The sequence below is a fragment of the Cavia porcellus genome, unplaced genomic scaffold, assembly GCF_034190915.1.
Source record: "Cavia porcellus strain 051 isolate PalLab524CR breed Dunkin Hartley unplaced genomic scaffold, mCavPor4.1 scaffold_12, whole genome shotgun sequence".
NCBI lineage: Eukaryota > Metazoa > Chordata > Mammalia > Rodentia > Caviidae > Cavia > Cavia porcellus.
The window spans coordinates 76,313,467-76,335,384 of NW_026947495.1; the positions used below are offsets into that span (position 1 = coordinate 76,313,467).

A 21,918-nucleotide genomic window follows, 5' to 3' on the forward strand; every position below is an offset into this window, starting at 1 on the left:
CAAAGTCTATTTATCACTGCCCGCTATGTATTAATTAAAAACAGGAGAGAATCCACCTGGGCGATGGAGAAAGAATCTGTAAGAAGAAATCCGTTGTTTTAATGGAATAGTCCATTGGACACATTTTACGTCATACAAATGTGAAGGGACCTTAGGAAGCATAAGTGTGAAAAAGCAAGGTTTGCGTGACTTAGAGCAGTAATTAAATTTATTTTAGGAAGATGCTGTCATTGTTATTCGGGCACTGGTTTTTGTTCTGTGGCTTCAGTCCACAGTGAGAAAGTCATCAGAGGGGTTAAAAATGAAGCGCAAAGATAATTACACTCTCTGAGCAGCTCATCAGTGTGTGTCTGTGACTCCCCAGACAAACTGAAGCTGGAGCGGGACTTCAGCAGATACAACTACCTGAGCCTGGACTCGGCCACGGTGAACGGGGTTGATGACGCAGCCAATTTCAGAACTGTTAGGGTAAGTGAGGGGCTTTTGCGGTTATACTTTAAAATGAGTTCGCAGGAGGCTGAGGCAGGAGGATCCTTGCAAGTTCAAGACCAGCATGGACTACAAAGTGAGCTCAAGGCCTCCTGAACTGCATAGGGAGACCCTGTCTCAAAAGACAAAAATAAATAAAGAGTCCCACTCTAGTGCTCAGTCAGAACTGGTAGTAATAATTCAGAGTTTTCTTTAAAGCATAACTCACACTCCCTGAGGTTTTAGAATTACACAAGAGTTTGTCGTTTTTATTAGTTTGGTTTCTCACGAGCTCAAAACCATGCAGGGTTGCAAAAGCGACATTTTCTGAGCCTGCAGGAGTTGACCGTTTATCAAAAAGAACTTTCCTCCATCACCCTGAGAGCTAACTCTTCGAATATTGTATTTAAATTCCAAATGTTTTAGACAAAGCTTTACAGCCAAAATTAATTTCCAAGTGTGAAAAATGGCCCTGGGATCCTGTGAAATCCCAACCATTTTTTGAGATGGAAAAATCTTGTTTTTTTACGCTTTAGAAAACTGAGGTGTAAATCAGAATGCTTAGCATTCCACTTTCATTAGAGAAGAAATGGCTGTACCTCCCACTCTGTCTTCAGTCTTCATGGCACATAGTTTCACAATCAGTCCTGTTAGGGCACGATGCGTTAACGAGGATTTGCTTCCAAATGAGAGGGCTGGGCCCTGGACGGTGGGTGGGAGCCCAGGTCCCATTATAGGTGGAACAAGACTGCTATTTGTTAGTCGTTGTGGGGAAGGAAAGGCTTTTCTACTTTTGTGTATGTTTGAAGTTTTCCATCACAAACAAACAGTGTATTGTTTCCATTGCTATGCAGTCTCTTTTTCACACATACACACTGCCAGCTGTTCTCAGAAACAGCATCTCACAGTGCCTGCCTTTTAAAGAACTGTGTAACCGAGGTCATATGGAAGCAATGGTCCCTTGACTCCTGGAAATGGTTTTAGTTAAGCCTCAGATCCAAGGCCGGTGCTGTCACCAGTCAACCCAGCATATAGCTGCCTCTCCATCCAAGCTCAGGGCTGAGCAGGTGCCTCTTGCCTGCTGGAGACACCGTCCTCTGGGAACCAGGGTTGTCTTGAATGTAAAATGAAGTGGAGGTTTTTCTTTGTTGGGCGTTGTAGAAGCATCTTGTCTGGTTTTGTTACCAGTTGCAGAGCCCTAGTGTGGACCCTCTTCCCCCTCTGCCCAGCATGCAAGATGCCCGGGGTCCAGAGTGACACACAGCAAGATAGTACTCTTGTCTTAAGCTCTTCACCACCAGAAAGAAATCTGATGGCTTTTTAAAAAGATAAAGAGCCACAGAAAGGGAGCGGGTGCTGCTTGTCTCTCCCCAGAACGCCATGCAGATTGTGGGCTTCATGGACCACGAAGCCGAGGCCGTCCTGGAGGTGGTAGCGGCGGTGCTAAAACTGGGGAACATCGAATTCAAACCTGAGTCGCGTGTGAACGGCTTAGATGAAAGCAAAATCAAAGATAAAAACGGTACGGCTTGGAGACTTAGCTTTGTTTAGGAAACTCGCCTTGAGCTTCCCAGTAGGTTTTCATCTAGAAAATGAAACACATGCCTTGCATTGGTTTGGAAGAAGCTTCTAGTAAATCCAAACTGAAATACTAGTGGCAGCCAAGTGGGAAGCTTTCTGATTCAGCACGCCAGGCTGTTGGGTTTGAGTGTGATTCAAGATCAGCCTCCGCCTCGGGGGTCATTATTAGCACACAGAGTCACCTTCCATGCCCATCTCCCCTATCCCCAACAGAGTTAAAAGAAATTTGCGAGTTGACTGGCATCGATCAGTCTGTTCTGGAGCGAGCGTTCAGTTTCCGAACGGTGGAAGCCAAGCAGGAGAAAGTTTCAACAACCCTGAATGTGGCTCAGGTAGGTACAGCGTAGGATACACAAGAAAAGGTTTTGAACGGGGTGATATATTTTTTTTTTTTTTATGAAATTCCATGTTGTAGGCTCTTATTTCCACTGTCGTACTGTATTTGAGACATTGAGTGATACACGGGGGTCTCTGGCCGCCCTCGCATGGAGCTTAAAATCTGGAAGGCAGAGCTGGACAATGCTGACAGCAGGCATGACAGGTGAGGGCATGGCCGGCCAGCAGCAAGGGACAGCGGTGACCAAGAGAACGAGGTGAACAGAGTGAGGAGAACTTGAAGGCCTGAGTGGGGGTCAGAGTGACAGAGCCACGGGAGCATTTTGAGCCAAGGGCGGCATGGTCAGCCTCTGGTTTCATAGGGTCATCATCCCATAGGGGACTGAGGGAAGTTGCAGGTTTCTCCCATCCCTGAGAATGCCGGTCGCAGCGGAGAGGGTGACGGGAGGTCCCGTCCAGAGCCTTTTGGAAGACGAAGCCAGCAGGATTTGCTGACTGTGTGAATGCAGCACAGCATGAGAGTCAGGGATGACTAAATGTTTTGGGCCCAAGCGACTGGAAAATGCAGTTGCCGCTTCCCAAGTTGGGGAAGAGACTTGGAAGAAGCCAGTTCTGTGGTCAGATCGCCAGATTGGACTCCCTGCCTTCCTGTCTTTCATGCGGGAGCTGACGAAGGCTTTCTGAGACCCAGATCTGAGCTGTCGCCTTCTCTCCTTTTGGTTCAGTGTTGGGTTAAGCAGATGGATACTCGGCTGGCTGCGTGTATACGTGGTGGCATCTGGAGCCCCGAGCAGCACAGACCCCTGGTCCTGGGGCTGAGACCTTTCCCCATCTCTCCGTGCAGATGTGGGCTGGATGAATTCAGGACTTTCCTTTTTTTTTGTGCTTTGTTTATTCATCTGTGTTCTTCCCTTTCCTCCTCCTCATCCTCCTCATGAGCCTTTGGCTCTGTAAGTCAGAAGGGTGGGGTTCAGCCTCATTTGTGGTGTGAGCAGAGCCAGGCTTTTCCTCTGCTCCCCGAAGAAAGCCGCCCACGCCCCTGGCTGTGGCAAATACCAGAACTGGGTTTTGTGTGTGAAGGTTCAGTTGCTTGCTGAAGACAGCAAGAGCCCTGCTCTCACTGCTCTATTTCCCCTGCTAAACGAGTGCTTCTGCTTGGTCAGGTCGGACTGCAAGCACCTGACCTCATCAAAAAAAGGTCCATCCAGTTGTGGTAGCACAAGCCTGTAGTCCCGGCCAGCACTTTGAGGGGCTGAGGCAGGAGGATCCCAGGTTTCAGCCCAGCTGGCCAACTGAACAACTTAGTGAGTCCCTGTTGCAAATAAAGGGCTCAGAATATGGCTCAGTGCCCTAGGTTCAATTCCCAGCAACCTCTCCACCACCCTGCCCCACAAAATGTTGAAAATCAGCACAGCTCAAAGCTCCTCTGTGGGCCCTGAGTGGAAAAATAAGGAATTAGACGAGGCCTTGTGGGGAAATCAAACGATTCTTATGTATGAAAAGTACTTTCCAACAGAAAGCACTGAGAAAGCCAGGGCTGGACTCATGTGGGAGCAGGGTGGGCCACAGGTCAGGCTTCGCTGTAGTTTAGATTTGGGGAGAGGATTCAGAGCGGGTAAGTTTGGGGTCTGTGAGTGGGATGTCTGCAGTGGAGGCCCTCAGGCCTGGGCATGCATCAGAATCACCTTGGAGCTTGTTAACAGCTGACCCATGGTATGCTGCGTTTTGCGGGTTAGGGTTAGGACCAAAGTATTTACATTTCATCTCATCGGTGCCCAGGTGGGGGGTGGTTCCAGATCATGGTTTGCGAGCCATTGAGTTTGGATGTGTTATAACAGCCAGCACAGGAGTTGTTGTGTAAATAGCGATGCTTTGAAATGCCTGTGTGGTGTCAGAAGTCCTGGGAGAGGGCTTCTACCTTCTGGGTCTGTTTTTAGTGTTTTACTCTAAGAAACCAAGTCCAAGTACCCCTGACCTGGTGAGCTGGTGTGAGTTACCTGGAAACATGGGGTACAGCCTCCTCCACATTTTAAACGTGCCATGGAAGAATGTGGCTGTAGGTCCTCAGGTTTGCACCTTGGTCAAGTGCTGCTCCTTTTAAGTGGAGTCAGAGTCTCTGGTGCCCCTGACTTAGCACTGATCAGTTTTGATTCCTGCAGTAAGTAATTTATTAACTTTCCCTCATAGCTTCCATTCTGGGGCCCAGTATCCTTTTAATTGCCCTGCACCCCACTGTTCCCCAGGGCTCTTAGATCTTTCCCCAGATAGGAAGACTAGGAGTGAAGTGCTGAGTTTATCTTTTCTTTCTACAACATAGCCTGTGCTTGGCCTCTGAGGCCCTCAGTAGGCTGAGCCCATGCAGCTTAGCGCAGTTTGAGGCTTTCTTGTTCTCTACACACCATGCTCACTTCTACCTGGTGCCTTTGCTTTTCTTCTCCCTGACTGCCCCCACCCAAGAAGCTCCCTTGATCAAATGCACCCAGATTCCCCATGCTCTGAGCTCCTTTTCTCTGTGGTTTGGCACTTGGCCTCTGGTTGCCCCACTTGTGTCACTCTGGCCTCCCCAGCTCCATGACAGTTCCTGGAGGGTAGGCACCTGTCCACATATCTCTGTCCTCAATGTCTGTCCCAGGATACACATCACCTGGAAATCACAGTCCACCCGGACTTCTTTGGAATCTTCATGCAGTACAGAACCGCATAGTCTTCTCATGGTGTGCCTGGAGCCAGGGCGGGGAAGCCACATACTCCGCGGTGCTCTCCTGCTCCTGCACACCTTACTCTGGTGATCTTTAAGTGGGTGTGAAAGCTCCCACCCTTACAGCTTTGCAGGATATTGTTGTGGATCTTGCATGGGAAGTCAGGGCTAGCAGACTGGCAGCCCTTGGTGCCACCCACACCTCAGTCAGCATTATTTTATTTGACAGGTGCTTGGCTTTTGCATTTACTTTATTTGCTTCTTAAAGCTTGAAGTTAAGTATCTTTAGCCCAGAATGTTATCCTCCAACCCCTACACGCTCACAGCTTCCAATGCTCTTCTGCCCCGCAGTCCTTGGAAGCCTTAGGGTTTGGGACCCCTGGATTAGCATTTGTTTGAAAGACTTAAAGAAGATAATACTGACTGTGAATATACTTTAAAGACCAGAGAGCAGGTTCCAAGAATAAGTGTCACTGTTAATGCAGCTGCATATTGAAAGGGTACTGTGTTCAAAGCAGATAGCCTGATACTTAAAAAGCTGGGTGACATTAAGATGAAAAAGAATTTATTTACAAATACATGGTGTTTTGAGACAACTTGAATTTGAGAGGAAGAGAGGGAAAGAAGGAAGCAGTTCCATTGTATGGGCCATGAAGTAATAGAGGAAAGAGTTGCTTCAAAAGGCATAATATGAATGCATGTATAGACTGTGTCAGGCCCTGGAGTAAGCAGTTGGATTGCCTGTGTTTTTTATTAATATTTTTATCGGTCCGTGTTTGTGGTGCATAACGATGACATTACCTTGGGGAGTTTTCGTGTGTGCATAAGACATCTTAATCCTCTTTTTATCCCCTGCCCTCCTGTGTCTCCCTCCTCAACTTTTGGTCCCCTTCCCATTTGCAGAAGTCTATTCCATGTTTTTCAGTTCTCTTTTTAAATCCCTTTTCCCTTCCCCTTCCTCTTTCCCTCCATCTCTTATTCCCTTATCATTTGAAAAAGATCTCTACTTCCTATTACCATCCTCAGGAAGAGCAGCTGTCATTAACAAAGAGCAAAAACTCAATGAAAAGGTTCTGGGGAACATACCCTGGCTTCTTTCTGTATTTTAGCGTTTTACATGCATTTTCTGCTATGAAATTAGGCGCTCCCTTCTTTTGCCAAGGTCTAGGCGTATTTTCTACTTCTGGCTGGAGTCACAGTCTGAGACGTGGAAGGTGGTTTGGGGTGAGCATGGAAGTGTCGGGTGAAGGGAAAGGGGCTCCCTTTCCAGCTGTCATGCCAGGGAAGCAAGCATGTTAGGGCCGTTAGCACTTCATCTACAAAGAAGTGTGGAATAAACGTCCCGCCTAGTCTAACAGATGGTGCTCTTTATGAAATGAAAAAGTACCTGTTTATTTTAAAGGTAACAGCTGGCTCTTTCTTTGTACACAGCCAAGTAGACATGTACATTGGAGCATGGGGCTGTCCTGTCTCTGCAGTTGCTTCCCAGCTCGCTGATGCCATCCCACACCCTGGAGGATGGGCATTAAACTTGCTTAGGTACCTGCCGAGCACCTACTTCATCCAAGGGAAGTTAGGTTCTTCCCGTCAAACCTAACTTTTTCAACCCTTTGGATGCTAAGTCATTAAGACTCACACATTGGGCTGGGTGTGTAGCTCAGTGAAAGGCACTTGCCTGCCATGCATGAGGTCCTGGGTTTGGTCCCAAGCGTGATCAAAACAAAAAAAAGACATACATGTAGCTCCAGACAGCTTTACAAACACATGATTAAGTACATAAAAATGATTTTTTCATCTTTATACAATTAAACTCACTGTAAAGATTTTTAGAAGATACTCAATTGAATGAAGAAAATTTAATGATGCCACCAGTTGGAGCCATTTAATGTATTTCTCATGTGTAATTTTAAAAATATGGGTCCTATTAAGTATGCACTAAAAATCTTTTTCCAAACAGCATAAACATTGCTATTTTATTAATTTCATAAACACTATTCTATGAAGACTATATAATATCTCTTTCAGTGAGTGTGTATTTATTTAATATTTTCCTGTTTAGATTTCAGAATAGCCTCTGGTTTTTCTCTGTTCTGTGACACTGAGATAAGTATCTTAGTAACAACTTCTGCAGTATTTAAAATTAGGTTTGGGCCTAGGGATTTAGCTCAGTGGCTCAAGTGCTTGCCTGGTAAGCATGAGGTCATGAGTTCGATGCCTGGTACCAAAAAATAATAAAATTAGGTTCTTGGGATGCAAAATAGTACAATAACTCTGTAAATAATTTGCCTAATTAATGGCTTGAATGCTTATCTAGAATATAATAAAACTGGTTCTAAGTGAAATTTGAAATTGAGGGCTTTATTTAAAGACATATTGTCAACATTTTATGGAAACAAAGCACTGTGGTGGTTGTGGGATTTAAACGCTTCTTTTTTTTTTTTGTTAATAGGCTTATTATGCCCGTGATGCTCTGGCTAAAAACCTGTACAGCAGGTTGTTCTCCTGGCTGGTAAATCGAATCAATGAGAGCATTAAGGTACTGGACCCCTCTAAGCAAAGAGCTCTTGCAGTGAACGGCATTCGTACCATAGCATAAGCATTAAGCTGAATATAGTTTAGTTTCGTAATCAGGTCATTTTGATTAGCACTAAAAAAAGAACTTTCCTGCTATCACAGGGAAAACTGCGAGGGACTCTGCTCATTTTGCTCTCTGTGCTTTTGCTGCCTCCCCAGTAAAACCACTAAGGCCTTTGTGGAATTACTCTGAAGGTTCTGGCTCAGTACTGCATGCGCACTTGGCTGGAAAGGTCACTTCCGTTTCTAAGGATTAATAAGTCTTCAGTAAAACCAGGGAGTTACACTGAGTGATCTTGAAAGCCCTGTCTCTTACACTGTTCCATGATACACCCTCCCCCCGCCTTTTTTTTTATTATGCACCAATGATATATCTTTTTTAGATCCCATACCAATGTCCTGTCTCATTAAGTTTAAAAAAAAGGCCACTAAATAACAGTTATTGTCCTAATTAAGAAAACACAAGTAACTTTTATGTGTATGTTCATTGAATGTTTTAGTGTTACATTATGCCTCAATTAATTCATTAATTTGAAATTGTTTTCAAGGCACAAACAAAAGTAAGAAAGAAGGTCATGGGCGTTTTGGACATTTATGGATTTGAAATTTTTGAGGTAAGATTTTCCAAATTTGTTTTAGCACTTTTACTAAAGTGAAACAGCTGGAAAGGAAGTGTTATATTTTATAGCCAATACTTACAACAAGTAACTATAATTTTGAATCTTCGAATGTCCTTTCTGTAGTGGAAACAAAATGTGTGTGTGTGTGTGTGTGTGTGTGTGTGTGTGTGTTCTCTGTGCTAAGAACTTCTTATTTTAGCACTTGACTTTTGAAATGTCAAACGAAATTCTTGAGCCTTCCACAAGCTACGTGGATATTCTGCCTGTGGTCATTCACTCATTTGTAGGGTGTACGACAAGTGGGCACCATGAAAAGAGCCAGCTTGAGTGCCTGAGCTGGACACTCGTCATACAGCCTGGGACCAGGGCACCCGGTTTGGTGACTTGACTTGGTCAGTTGAAATAACTTCTACTGCATTCAGAGCAAGTTTTTTTAAAGAGGGCACTGTATGTGTGACAGATTACATGTTCTAACACTACATACTTACATTAGAATTTCCCGTTCACTCTTTACCAATTTAACATTTAGGGAAAAACATTTCTCACCAGCTACTGCACATTTTCTAGGGAGCTATTGAGACACTGTCCCTTTTAGGAGTCATATTTTAATTTTGTTCAGGGAAATGATGAGTTGATCAGGCTCCTATTTTATTAATTCTCTCCCACATACCATGATTGTGAATTCCTTTCAGTGGCAAGGCCCACCAGCATGGGCACCCCAAAGAATTCACATGTTCCAATAAATCACAGACACAGAATCCTAGGAAAAATGAGAGCGTTCTCATCTGCTAAACCAGGCCTTCTAGCAAATTCCTTTATCTGATTATGTTCCTGTTTACAGAGGTATATTCTCCCCCAGTTGCGTGCTATCCTCACTAGCTAGTGATAAATATACCCTGAGGGCTGGTTCTCTGCAAACACGGTGTGGTGTGTGTTGTCTGATTTAATTATCAGGGCAGTTTCCTAGAAATAAAGTAGCTGCTGTTACTCTCATTTTAGGGATGGGAAGGCAAGGCCCCGAAGGTCAGGTGGTTCCCCCAAAGCTATGCAGCTGTTGAATGGCAGACACAGGACTCAGCTCCATCCTGGGCCCTTTTGTATTTTTATTTACTTGCTGCTGGGTTTGAGACCAGGGCCATTTCTTTACTTTTCTTCCAAAACTTGCAGGTTTCCAGTATCTGGAAGTAAGGGGGAAATCAGGTGTTGTAATAGGCCCCTGGGCCCCCATTTCCCCACCCTTGTCATGGCACCCAGAACCTGGCCAGCCCTGGGAGCAGCCTGTGTGGGGTCCCCAGATCGCAGTTCCTTTATACCATGTCTGCTGTCCTGAGGTCCTGATAACAGTGAGGAGAAAGCCTCCGGCCCTGGGGGGAAGGGAGGAGTTCAAAGTTGGGGAGGTTGCTCCTGTAAACTCCAGAGTCACTGTGCTGGCATTAATTTCCTGCTAGCAAGACCTCAGATTCCTGTCAGTAAACGGGCAGAGTAGAGGTCATTCTTAGTAGTTGGCAAGGAAAAAGTTTCTCACCTGATACTGTACATTGCTAGGGTAAATTTAAATGATTTCATGAGCAGGGCAGATGTTAAACAGGAATGTCACTGGCAAGTTAGAAAAAGTTATATTCAGTGATATTTCTGAAATCTGATTCGATTTTAATTTTGCCAGAAAAAGATACATTGATCTTAAGCCAGTGGGCCATTGCTTAATATCATGTCACAATACTTGGCAACTTTTAAAATAGGATGACGGGATTATAGTGGGACAATACGCAGCTTCATCTTCCAGTCTCTCCCAAGGTCTAATCAGCTCTAGGCAGGAGAACCCAGGGGCATGGAAGGGAAACTAAGTTACACCTTGTCAGCAGCTTGAGCCATTTCTCAAGTCTGTATGGAGCTGGATTCCACAGGCAGATCAGACAGAGATGTTCCTTGTCTGCCTGGAGATCGCAGTCCAGGCTTTGAGATTGCAGCTTGTTGCCGTGTGAAGACACATCCATGGGGCGGGAAGGTGTAATCAGGAGCCCAATACTTTCTAAAAGTGTTTGTTAAGGACAGAGTTGGGCGTTCCTCGGTAAATACCCTGTAACTCTGCACTGAGCTGAGACACCTTGCTGCAGCCTAGAACATTTTTCCCTTATAGTTAATGCCAGTTTCTGTTCGATCCTGTCTTACTGGACTTGCCTTCCTTCTGCAAGTGACACCATGTTCCTCAACCCTATTAAAACTAGAGAACTTCCTGATTCGTGCAAACTTTTGCATCCTCTTCATAAATCCTTTCTTCAGAGGAATACTGCTTCTGTAGCTCTCCAGATAGCTCAACAATCCATCGCAATCACCTGGTGAGGTTTTGAAAACTCAGATGTCCCAGCCAGGCACAGGGCAATGGTGTCAGAATCTCGAGGTTGGGCCCTGGTGGCAGCATTTTCAAAGCTTCAGATGATTCTGGTGTGTAGTCAGAGCTGAGACCAGGAACCTCCCAAGTGAACTGTGAATTCCAAACACAGGTGCCATTTCTGCTGTCTGACCTCTGGACAAAAGGCATCAGCTCCACCCACTGTTTATCTACGTGGAAACCTTGTCTAGGGTTAGGTAGCATGTCCTAAAAGGAAACTTTTCTAAACAAAACTCAGCCCAGGACAGATCCAGGTATGTCTGCAGCAAGTCTTAGGATGCCCAGCTGTTTTAAAAGTTCCTTTTCCTCTCTCATGAACTAAATGCTTTGCCCCATCCCTGTTCCTTTAGAGGATTAAGCTTTTTATTATAACTAATTGTTCTATTTTCCTGTCTGAACTTCCTCAAATTAATCTTCAGACATCTTATTTTCAATGACTTCTTGATTTTTATGTTAAAAATCTATTTTAGGAAAATTAAGAATTAGGAATTTGGTTGGGCGCATTAGTTAGATATATTTATCTGATACAGAGATACAAAAGGTTTTCTTTTCTTTTTGAACAAACTTAGGACCTTGTGCTTGCCAGGCAGGTGCTTGTGTCACTGAGCTAAACTCTCAGCCCTTAAAAGGTTTTCTTGTAACAAATTGCTCAGATACATATAGCCCAGATGCCAGTCAACATTTTCTTGGATTCTCAGCAATAATCAAGTACCGGGAAACACCTGCAGGTGCTTAGTATTGAACACAAGGAAACACAACTGACTAAGGAAAGGGCCATGGGTTGAAGTCCCTGAGCGCGGAATCTGGAGGGAGAGAAATAGTCACAATTAACATCAATATAAAAATGGATCTTTCTACACTTTTTACCCAAGTGAAAATGATGGTGTATGATTCAAATTCTGCCTTTGTTTTTCTGGTGGAATTGACCACACCCATGAAGAGTTCTGCCTTGTAAGAATGCCCTGGACATCACTCTCCAAAGTGGGCAGTAAGGTCCAGAACATTTGATGTTCAATGTCTAATTCTTCCTCAGTGGCCCAGTGATAGACAGTTCCCATGGAAACATGTTTCAGCTGCAGCGATGGAAACCTTTTATGCCCCTTGGTCCCTCTCTAAATAGAAGAGGGAAACAGATGCATGGATTTCACTGCAGAGTCCTGGCCCCGACCAAGTGGGTGAGCTCTGACTCGCCAGCTGCCTGTGACTCCATGTTGGTGTGGAGCACAGACAGTAGAACCCTGCTGCCCAAAGCAAGGGGGAAATAATGAACTCAAATTCAGAGAGAGAAAGCAATCTGTGAATTCTGGGAGCACATAAATCCAGCATGCCAAAGGAAGATTAATCCACATACTCACACAACGAAGCTGGGCCGGTGTTAAAACTGCAAACATGGTCTTTGATTTTTGAGAGAGATTTATAGTAGCCCCATAAAGAATAAGTGCCATTTTGTGTGTAACTGTCACTCTGACTTTCAAAATCAAATTGTTAAAAATATAGGAAAATCACGAGGAGACTGTTTGTCTTCAAATGTACTGTATGACATTCCTAGAAGAAAACTGTACATTCTAAGACCTTGGCCAGTAATTCCAACGGTTTTATGAATGTCTATCTCCAAAGGGAAAGTTTAATGTTAAATTTGAGTTGCTTTTTTTGACGTTTACTTTCTTTAAAAAGCAATTGATTGCTTCGGACCCTATTTCTTGACATTGTGGTTTTAAAAATGAATCGTGGCTAAGTGTATTAGATTGTTCTGTGGAGCCATGTTATCACTGGTGGCTGTCAAGGATTTCACACCAAATAAATGTATACTGGGACCAACAGTGCATCGTATACCAGGAGCATGGCCCAGTTTCTCTAAAATTATACCCAGAGTCCTATAGCTAGCTGTATATGTAAGTGTGCTGTTTAATTGAGTCCGTAAGAAATTTCAGTTGTGTGTAAGATACTGAACTCCAGCTAACGTGTTATACCCAAAACTTGACCTCCGCTGAAAGTGCTGAACCACAAAAAACATCAGCTAAGTGTGTAATTAACAGCACCTTTCGCTTGAAGAGTGCCAGCCAGGGTCCTTGAGCTTGAAATGCCTTCTGTCTCTAGCACTGTCCTTACCCGCAAGCTTCTTCCTCCCTCGTCATCCCGAGCACAGTGACAGCAGTGCTTCCCCTGTTAGTGTCTTTCTCTTAGCATTTATTGTTTCTAAAAAGTGCAGGACTTAAAAAGACATCTGTCTGCTTTAAATTACAAGGAGAGATGTACAAGTAGACCAGTATTTTTAATGCACATTTGAAATCGTTCCATGTTGAAAACCCATGATGGATACTTGGAAGTATAAACTAGTAATGAACTCTACTGAGAGTATGATTTTCTGTTTCTTTGATGTTGAAAGGATGGGCTCACAGTCTAGAATTTTTGAAAGAAGCCCTAGTTTGAAATTCTGGTATATTATATACTTCTAAATATAGTGTAAGCACTCTCTCGCCCCAGCGGCAGTTGGCACCCTCGGTGTGGAGCAGCTGAGAAGGAGGACGCCCTACTGTTTACCTGCGCTCTCTGAGACAGCAGTCAGGGTGGACGGTGGTTTGCAGCGTCATGGGGGGCAGGGGGGTCCACATGATAGAAATCCCAGAGGGTACTTGTTTGGAGATGCTTCTCAGAGGTTTAGGTTTAGGTTCCTCTCAGGATCTGGTGGGTAAAAGCTGGTAAAAAGCAGCAAAATTGTACACATGGGGCTGTGGGGTGAAGTGGGGAGAGGAAATGATTCAGGGCAGAGCAAGCTCCTGGTCCTCTGTTGGGGGAGGTCCTTAGCAAACCAAGAAGTACCCAAGTGTAAAGTTGCTTTGGGGCCTTCATGGGCAAGTGATAATTTTCTGAACTTGACTCAACTATTTTTATATTTTACAAAGGGGAGACAAAACCCATGTTGCAAGCCTCGTGTTTATTTAATACTTATATAAATGGAGAAATGTATCAGATTGGAACAAGTGGGAGTTCTGCTAATTGTTACTACTTTTTTTTTGCACATTTGAACAATGTCAACAACTTAGATTTACACCACCTGAAATGGATTCTTTAGACTTCTAGGCATGGGCAGTAATTATTGCCCGGTCATTCATGACATGTTTTCCACTTTGGAGTTGCAGAAAATGTTGATTTCCATGGGGAAATTAATTTATACACTGATGGTTGTAGTAGTCCGTCTTCTGATTTTGTCTGTTTGGTTGGTTTTTAGCAATAGAATAAGGTAGATGAGTCAAACTTGTTACTAGGCTGTCTCCAGGAGAATATTCCCTTTTTTGCCATCCTGTTTGTTTTGAAGGGGAGGTGGGGCTGGACACCACAACAGGGGTCACAAGGCCCTGAAAGGGAGGGACTTGCAGGTCATTCAGGGTCAATATTCCGCGCTCTGCCAGCTGCTTCCGTGTCTGGATCTGTGGGTGGATCTAGACCTTGGGTACATGTCAGGCATATTTTCTTTTTCCTGATCATTTAGAATTGGAAGCACTGAATTAATTTTTCATTCCACCCAAACCATTTTTATCCTGAATAACTCTCCCCTAGCAGAACCACAGTTGAGACCCACAGGTAGCTGTGGTCCCCCTGTCTTTTGGATACTTGTCTTGATCTAAAGTTTGACACCAACCAAACAGATAGCCTGAAGGGTGAAAGCCGCCCTTTGCTACGTAAGTAGCTCTCAGGAAGTGTGTACTTTCCGAAGTCCATTGCTGCTTAAGAACTGATGGCATTTTGTGTGATCTGTCCCTCTTTGCACCAGAGTGCAGTAAGTATGACCCGTGTGCAGTGCCATGTGTCGCATGCGCCTGTGCTAATGGCTTCGCCCGCTGTGTGGATTTTGCAGTCCGTGGTTGTTGATTAACTGTGTGGATGTGAAGTACAGAATCCACAGAGGCGTTTGTAAAGGTCGGCAGCAAATTTGATGGAGTGCTGACTTCACCCTGAGAGTCGTGCTGTGGTTGTGAAGTTTTGACTCTGGTTTCTAATGTGCTTGTGTGTATTTCACAGTCCTGTACTGCAGGACGTCCCCAGCCGCATGCTGGGTCTCACGGCACCTGCAGCTCCTCCCTCCGTCTGCCTCTCAGCAACCTGTGAAAGGTTTAGCACAGTTGTACCAAAGTAGCATCATGAATAAGGAACTGAAAATAACAGAGAAGATTGGCTCCATGTTTTTGCGTTCCAAAACAAAGATCTGTTCCTATAAGTCACTAAGATTTTAAATTTTACATGTTTTTCATTTGCGATAATCCTGTTACATAAGGACATATTTTTCCAACCTAAAGAGCTAGGTTTTCTCATCTATGAAATGGCTTTACACAGGGTGTAATAAGTCATCTGCACCACAGTGATTTCAATTTCCAGTTATTTCTCTGGGGATTAGAGCACAAGGTCTTAGATAGTCCACAAATGAGGACCAGGGTTGCCCTTTGTACCTAAGATTATATTTGTTGAAACTGTTTAAAGTATAATGTTAAGCCAGCTGTGGTGGTTCACACCTGTAATCCCAGCACTGGGAGGCTGAGGCAGGAAGATCACTGTGAGTTGGAGACCAGCGTGGGCTACAGAGTGAATTCAAGGCCTTCCTGAACTGCATAGTGAAACCCTGTCTCAAAAAAGACCCAAAAAGTAAATGTTTACTCTTCAGAAAGAACCTTTGGGATTTAGAAAAAGCACAGACTGTTGACTAAGTTTATCGTGGACAGGGTCAGTCTGTCCTAGGGTTTCACATGTGGCATTTATGGCATAGATAAATGTTCCCCCTGACCCAGCTGTTGCTGGGGAACACACATCTCTGGCCATGAAAGAATGTGGTCAGATGCTTCATCATAAGTAGTTTTAAATTTGTCCAGTCTAAGACCATGACTAAGACCTAACTTTCCATGACTTTCTTCCTTCAGTTGTTTTTGCAGGGATGCAAAGGACAGTAGCCCCACATTTTCACAAGTAGCAGTGCCACCGTCCCATAGGGTCCTTCCTTAACTCGCGTTAGACCAGGACGGGCCACCTCCATGGGAGAAGTTGGATTCATTCCACAGAGAGGAGATCTGTGCCCTCAGTTCATGCTACCCTGCAGTACGTTAAGCCCTGCACACCATTCAGCAACAGCTTAGGCCTGGGGCTTGTATGTGAGAATTCATTTGAGGTCACCAGCAGGAGGGAGAAACAGCCCAGACCCTGAGAGATGCAGCGTGGGCCCGCTGAGGAGAGAGAGCTCGTTTGTAGCACGGGAGATGGTTTCGGTGCTTCATGGTCCTTGGGTCTCTCTCTGGTAGGCACGTCATTCATGTCCTCCTCCGGGGCACATCGAGTGCTTGACAGGCACAGTGTGAGGAGAGGAATGCCGTGAGCAGGAGTGTGGGGTCTGCCCTGGACCTGAGGGGTGTGATCTTAATTACATGAAGTAAAAATCCATGCAAGACACAAGTGTGAAGCGAATCAATGCGTGTGCACACACTGTACGCACGCTTATCTTCGTGTAACGTGATCGGGAGGGCAGGCATGCCAGGGATCAAACCCAGGGCCTGTGTCCCACTGCGTTGCCCTCCAGCCCTGTGCAACACGATTCTGTAGGAACGCCCAGTGTCAGCGTGAGGGCTCGGTCCCTGGGTGGGGAGAACAAGAGGTCAGACCAGGAGGACCAAGGGAGCCTGAGAAGTTGGTGACAAAGACCGGGAATCTCACTGGGTCTTTCCTGATCCTTCAGGAGACTCGTTTTTCCTTAAACCGCGTGTGGCTGCTCCTCTGCAACTAACAGTGTCCACCCTTGCGATGCCACATCGTTTGTGTAGCTGTCATTTGTCGACTTACTCCAGAAGCGTCCGTGTCCCAAGTCCTGCAGGTGGCTTGTGTCAGTCCGTGGGGCTGTGTGCTGGCCCTCAGCTCAGTCTGAAAGACAGTGCGTGGCGTGTCTCGAGCTGAGCTGTCTGAGTGTGGTTGCCCAGGAGAGCCAGGGACCCAGTTTACCAGGCGTTTCTCACTTTCTCCATACAGGACAACAGCTTTGAGCAGTTCATTATCAATTACTGCAACGAGAAGCTGCAACAAATCTTCATTGAGCTCACTCTGAAAGAAGAGCAGGAAGAATACATACGCGAGGTAACGTTGAAATGCTTCACAGTGGTGCTTACTTTTTACTCATAATCTGATCTCCGGATTCCGAAGGCTGTCGAAACATAACCCTGACATCAGAGTGCTGTTGGGTCATGTAGTGTCTCTTAGAAATTTCTTCAGTGTGTCTCACTTAGATGTCTAAAATAACTGGGATTCTTTTTGATACTGTGCTGCCAGTGCCCACAGCAATCCTAATTACGTAGTTGGTGAGGGATAAGAATCAGGGGAGGCCTCTAGTCTCCTCGGATTCTGGAGTAACGATATAGTAGTGCATTAAGAAAATAGTCACAGATGAATAGACGGTTTGGTACATCCATTCACGGAGCTGCTACTGTGCCCTAAAAAGGAATGAGTGGCTGACATGCCGCATAGCATGAATGATTCTGAGTAGAATGCTTTGGTGAAAGAAGCCAGACTCAATACGCAGCGATTCCATCTCTGTGTCATCCCTAGCTAAAGAGATTACGCATAGGGAGCAGTGGATTTGTGATTGTCAGGGCGTAAGGAAGCAGGGAGATGGGTGGAGGTTTGGGGAAATGATGATGGGAATGATCACATGGCCTCTCAGAGCTGTATACCACAAAAAGCCACTGTCACTGTAAGTAGATTTGAAAACCTTTTGAGAGTCAACCTTGAAAATCTTGATTTTCAGATTTATGATAAAATGAAGTAATTTGCTGAGTGGTTACTATCCAGTTAAAATACTAGAAGTAATTTTTGCAGAGTTCTTTTATCTTTAGTTCTGTAATACATTCTTGGTTTTCACACTCTCATTTTGTTAATAGCCATTTTTTCTAAGTAAAATTATTTCCAAAAAAAGCAGATAAATTATTTTACATTGCCTATATTTTTGTTTCCTTTTTATGGATTTTTAAAATATCTTAGTAATGATGTTTTGTGTTTTCATTCATTCTCTGTAGTGTCATTTTTTTGACGTTGAAGACACTCCTGTTTTATAATCTCTCAATGTAGGTTTTTCCATTGTGACTACTAATCGTCAGTGACTTAGTAGACATCTCATTTACTCTTAAGCTGAACTGTAAATGCTCCTTCTTGATTTTAGAATGATCATTGTGTTTAAAAAGGTTTTATTCTGATCTGGCATCTTTGGTGACATAAACATTCTACATGTAAGATTCATTCTCTCCTTCTCTTCTCATCATAAAGAGAACAGCAAAGCTTGGACGTGTAACTTCAAACAGTTTGTACAGTTTGTCTAAAACACTTATGAAAGTAAAGGAAGATCCCCAATTTGCTTTATGAATTACATTTTTCCCTTTAGAAGAAAAATATTTACGCTTGTAGGCAAAGTGTAAGCAGACACAGAATGATTGCATTTGGCTGCAGGGATTTGCCTCTGCAGCTGGCGTTTGAGCCAAGGATAGGTCTCATGCCTTTCCTTGTGGTGAACCTACTTTGTTTTAGCACGGGACTTTTCCGTTTCTTTTATACTTGAAATAGTTAACTATCCTAGAACTTAACATTGACTCTAAAATTATTCTTTCCTTTGTGATCACAAATAAAGAACTGAAAAATCTAGGCCTTACATTCCTGAGATCAAGTTCTGCCTTATTTCCTTGTAAACACTGTAAATATACACAGAGGAATAGTGACCCAAGGGCCTGCTGAGCAGACGTCTGGCCATAAGCCAGGGACATGCATGGGAAATGGCCAGGGAAGGGTGACAGGAACGGGGCGCCTGGAGCAGGCCCGGGGGAGGCAGCCTCAGCCCCGTCGTGGTGGACACTGCCTGAAGGACATTTGGGAACTATAGGCTGATATTTGCAGCACTAGTCCTGCAAAGAACAGTAATTCGGAAAGAGAGTAAAATTTGGTGACGTAGATGAAGTGCGTCTTTTGGATGGTGGAGTGGTGTCATCGCCATATAGATTTTGACTTTGCTCTGTTTCGTTCTTTTAGGGCATAGAGTGGACTCACATTGACTACTTCAATAATGCTATCATTTGTGACCTAATAGAAAACGTGAGTACTTGACATGGCATTTTCTAAAGAAACTTCTAGAAATATAATATCCCGTGTAGAGTTATGTATGCTTGTGATGGTAAGCTCTCGTATTTTCACTGTCTTACACATTTCATTAAGGAACTGCAGAGTGGGGGACACTGCATTGTAGCCCCGAGAGACCTCATGACTGAACACCTAGACAGCAGGACGTTTTGTTTCAGAGCCAGGCTTGTCCTGTTGGCCATGTCACAGTCTGTCTTGACTTCTGGGCACTAGCCCATCAGTCACCCAACCTTTCCAGTGTGGGTGGCCCAGGCCCCATCCCTGGCTTCTGGAAATAGAAGGTCCTGCCTGGAGTTGGCTCATAGCAGCCATCAGTGTACTGCAAATCCAGGTGTCCACCTATCTCTAAAACCCGAGTGAAGCCTTAGCATCCTGTTCAGCAAAGGTACAGAAGGAAAAGGGTATGAACTCCGGAGCTGAATTAAACAAGTCAGGTGCAGAGCTAGAGCTGAGCACAGAACGCATGCAGGAGGGCAGTGCCTGTGTGGCCGCAGGGAGCCAAGGATGCTTGAGTTTTTCAGATGTCGTGTGTGTGTGTGTGTGTGTGTGTGTGTGTGTGTAAATGCTTATTAAAGTGTGAAAAGCTATTGAGTAATTTTAAGAACCCAAGATTTTCTTTTCAGATCCTCTCTTTTAGTTTACTGTAAATGGGTAAGTTGTGAGAAGACGTACTAGTGTGACAACAGGAAGGTCTTTAGCTGTGTGCCTGGGATTACTCACACTCTTGACCGACCTTGATCCAGTCATTTAGGACGGTGCAGAAATTGATTGGTCTGTAGCTGTTGGGGTACAGGCTCTGAATTCATAGCAGAAGATTTTCTGTCCATCTTCACTAAGCCTTTCTGGAAATTTTCTAATTAGGGTTTTTTTTTTCTCACTCAGGATTCAAGATAATCCTAAATTTAAAGAATAGTTTTGAAAGCTGCATCTTCTATTAAATTAAAAACTGCACTCTAAACCATTACCGCTTTTCAATAAGAAGTAAACTTCGTTCTGAAAAGTCTGGCCACTGTTAGGAACTCTAGTAGTCCACATAAAGAATTCAAACTCTAACCTGAAATCCATTTCAAAATAATCTGTAAACTTCCTGAAATTTTTTTCTAGAAATTCTGTGACCTGGGTCTTCTTTTGTGGGAACTTCCCAACTAGCTCATTTTTCTTCCTAAACCTAAATAGCATGGTGCTTAATAATGTCCCTTTAGAAAGAGGGGGTGGTGTAATGCATTTAATTTAACTAGGTTGTCTCAGCCAAAAACTCCCTTGCATATGTGGGTGCGGAGAAACTCAACATTCATCAAGAGCCTGCTTCCATAAAGGAAATGTTTCCTTCCAGTGCCATTAAACAATCGTGTTTATCCTGGGGATGTTGTGAATGTCCTTGATCCCTCAGACTCCACGCTTCCCCAGGGTTTTGTGTGGAGTTAGGAAGCGCTGGTCAGAGGATGTTGGGGCCTCCTGAGGAAGGGGAAGAGGAGCAGAGGCCTCTGCCTCAGTGGAAACCAGTGGGGCTGTGGCGAGCCAGTGGAGTATGTTTGGAATTAAGATTCACGGGTCCACAGGGGCAACCCAATGGACAGCGAAATTGAGTTTTGATTTCTGGTTTTTGTCTAGCGCTGTGTGCTTTTGAAGTAAATATCCTAGGATCTGAATATATAATAAGTAAACATTTACCTGTGGTTCATAGCCATTTGGACATTTTCTATATAACAAGGATTTTATGCTGAATGTATTCTTGAGAACCGCATAATTATAGTGACCCTTAAAAGCAACATCCAGTACTTATTTATTGCTCCTAAACACTCAGGTATATTTTGAACACATGAGCAGTTTGGAAATGAATGAAGCCAGTTGCCTTCATGGCTGTGAATACACGTAATAGCCTTAGACTTTGCTTTGTGGTGGTGGAGAGACCATTGTGCCATTGGTTTTAGATTTGCATTTGATCTTTGGCTGATGGACGTCAGCACTGGTAAGGTGACAGCAGCGACTCCTGGGCCTGTTGTGTAGGGAAGAAGATGCCAGGCAGACCCGGCTCTCTTCAGGAAAGCTGAGTTCTGTGGCTTGTGTGATTTGCTGGGATTCTCTGCATTTTGTTGTAACTGAGCAGAATTTCCTGGTGACTGCAGTTGACTGTGCAAGATGGAGTAATTAAGAGGGGTTATTCAAACAATACTGGGAGGAAGGAAGGAAAGGCTTCTATTTCCCTTCTCCAGAACACAAACGGAATCCTGGCCATGCTGGACGAAGAGTGCCTGAGGCCCGGCACAGTTACCGATGAGACCTTCTTGGAAAAGCTGAACCAAGTGTGTGCCACCCACCAGCACTTCGAGAGCCGGATGAGCAAGTGCTCACGGTTCCTCAATGACACGTCCCTGCCACACAGCTGCTTCCGGATCCAGCACTATGCGGGCAAGGTGGGCAGGGGCCAGTGGCTGGGCTGTCCCCACGAGGGGAGGTGTGTCTCAAGTGTGCGGGCTTGGGAGGATGAGCTGATTGATAAAGGAATCAACTCTGGACCAGGCAGAGCAGAATCTTGTCCAGAACACTGAAAGCAAAGTGAGTCCAGTAGACCTGGGGACGAGCTCAGAGGTGCCTTAGAAGTCAGGTGTGTGGTTTTCAAGAGCTAAACTATCCCACAGAAACCCTCATCAACTCCTAATAAAGGAGGTTTGCCAGTAAAAATTGGGAGTGACTGAAGGTCTCCAATAAAGTTTTAAAAAATAATCCACTTAACAAAAATAATGATTATCTTGAAATTTTGAAGATACTGAAGAAAATACCTACATTTTGTACATATTTATTTGGTTAGTATTTAAAAGAATTAATTTGTCCTCTAATATATAAGGATAATGTTAAAAAGTATACTAGATTAACTTTGAGAATCTTAGAGTATTTATTAGTGTTAATACTTCTATGATAAATAAAATTATAACAAGATTGCACACTTAAAGGAAAATATGTTAATTATGTGTTTAATTAAAATTAAACATACAGTATTTGAATGACCTTTCATTTCAGTTGGTGCTTTTTTTTTTTATTTACCTGCTTTAAAAGGTCTGTTTCTGACCAGTTTCTCTGCCACTTTGAGATGTCTGTGATAA

At 44.2% G+C, this 21,918-nt stretch overlaps 1 protein-coding gene across 6 annotated transcripts in view; it reads left to right on the top strand.

Moving 5' to 3' along the window:
• The window catches only part of Myo1b (myosin IB), a 147,586-nt gene that overhangs the window by 100,974 nt on the left and 24,694 nt on the right, over window positions 1–21,918 (top strand). For all 6 annotated transcript variants that reach the window (XM_003478762.5, XM_013142398.3, XM_063259460.1 and 3 more), the window contains exons 9-16: window positions 365–468; window positions 1,843–1,990; window positions 2,263–2,381; window positions 7,533–7,619; window positions 8,206–8,271; window positions 16,670–16,774; window positions 18,710–18,772; window positions 21,031–21,231. In XM_003478762.5, coding sequence (XP_003478810.2) covers window positions 365–468; window positions 1,843–1,990; window positions 2,263–2,381; window positions 7,533–7,619; window positions 8,206–8,271; window positions 16,670–16,774; window positions 18,710–18,772; window positions 21,031–21,231 — 893 coding nt within the window. The remainder of the gene's footprint in view (window positions 1–364; window positions 469–1,842; window positions 1,991–2,262; window positions 2,382–7,532; window positions 7,620–8,205; window positions 8,272–16,669; window positions 16,775–18,709; window positions 18,773–21,030; window positions 21,232–21,918) is intronic.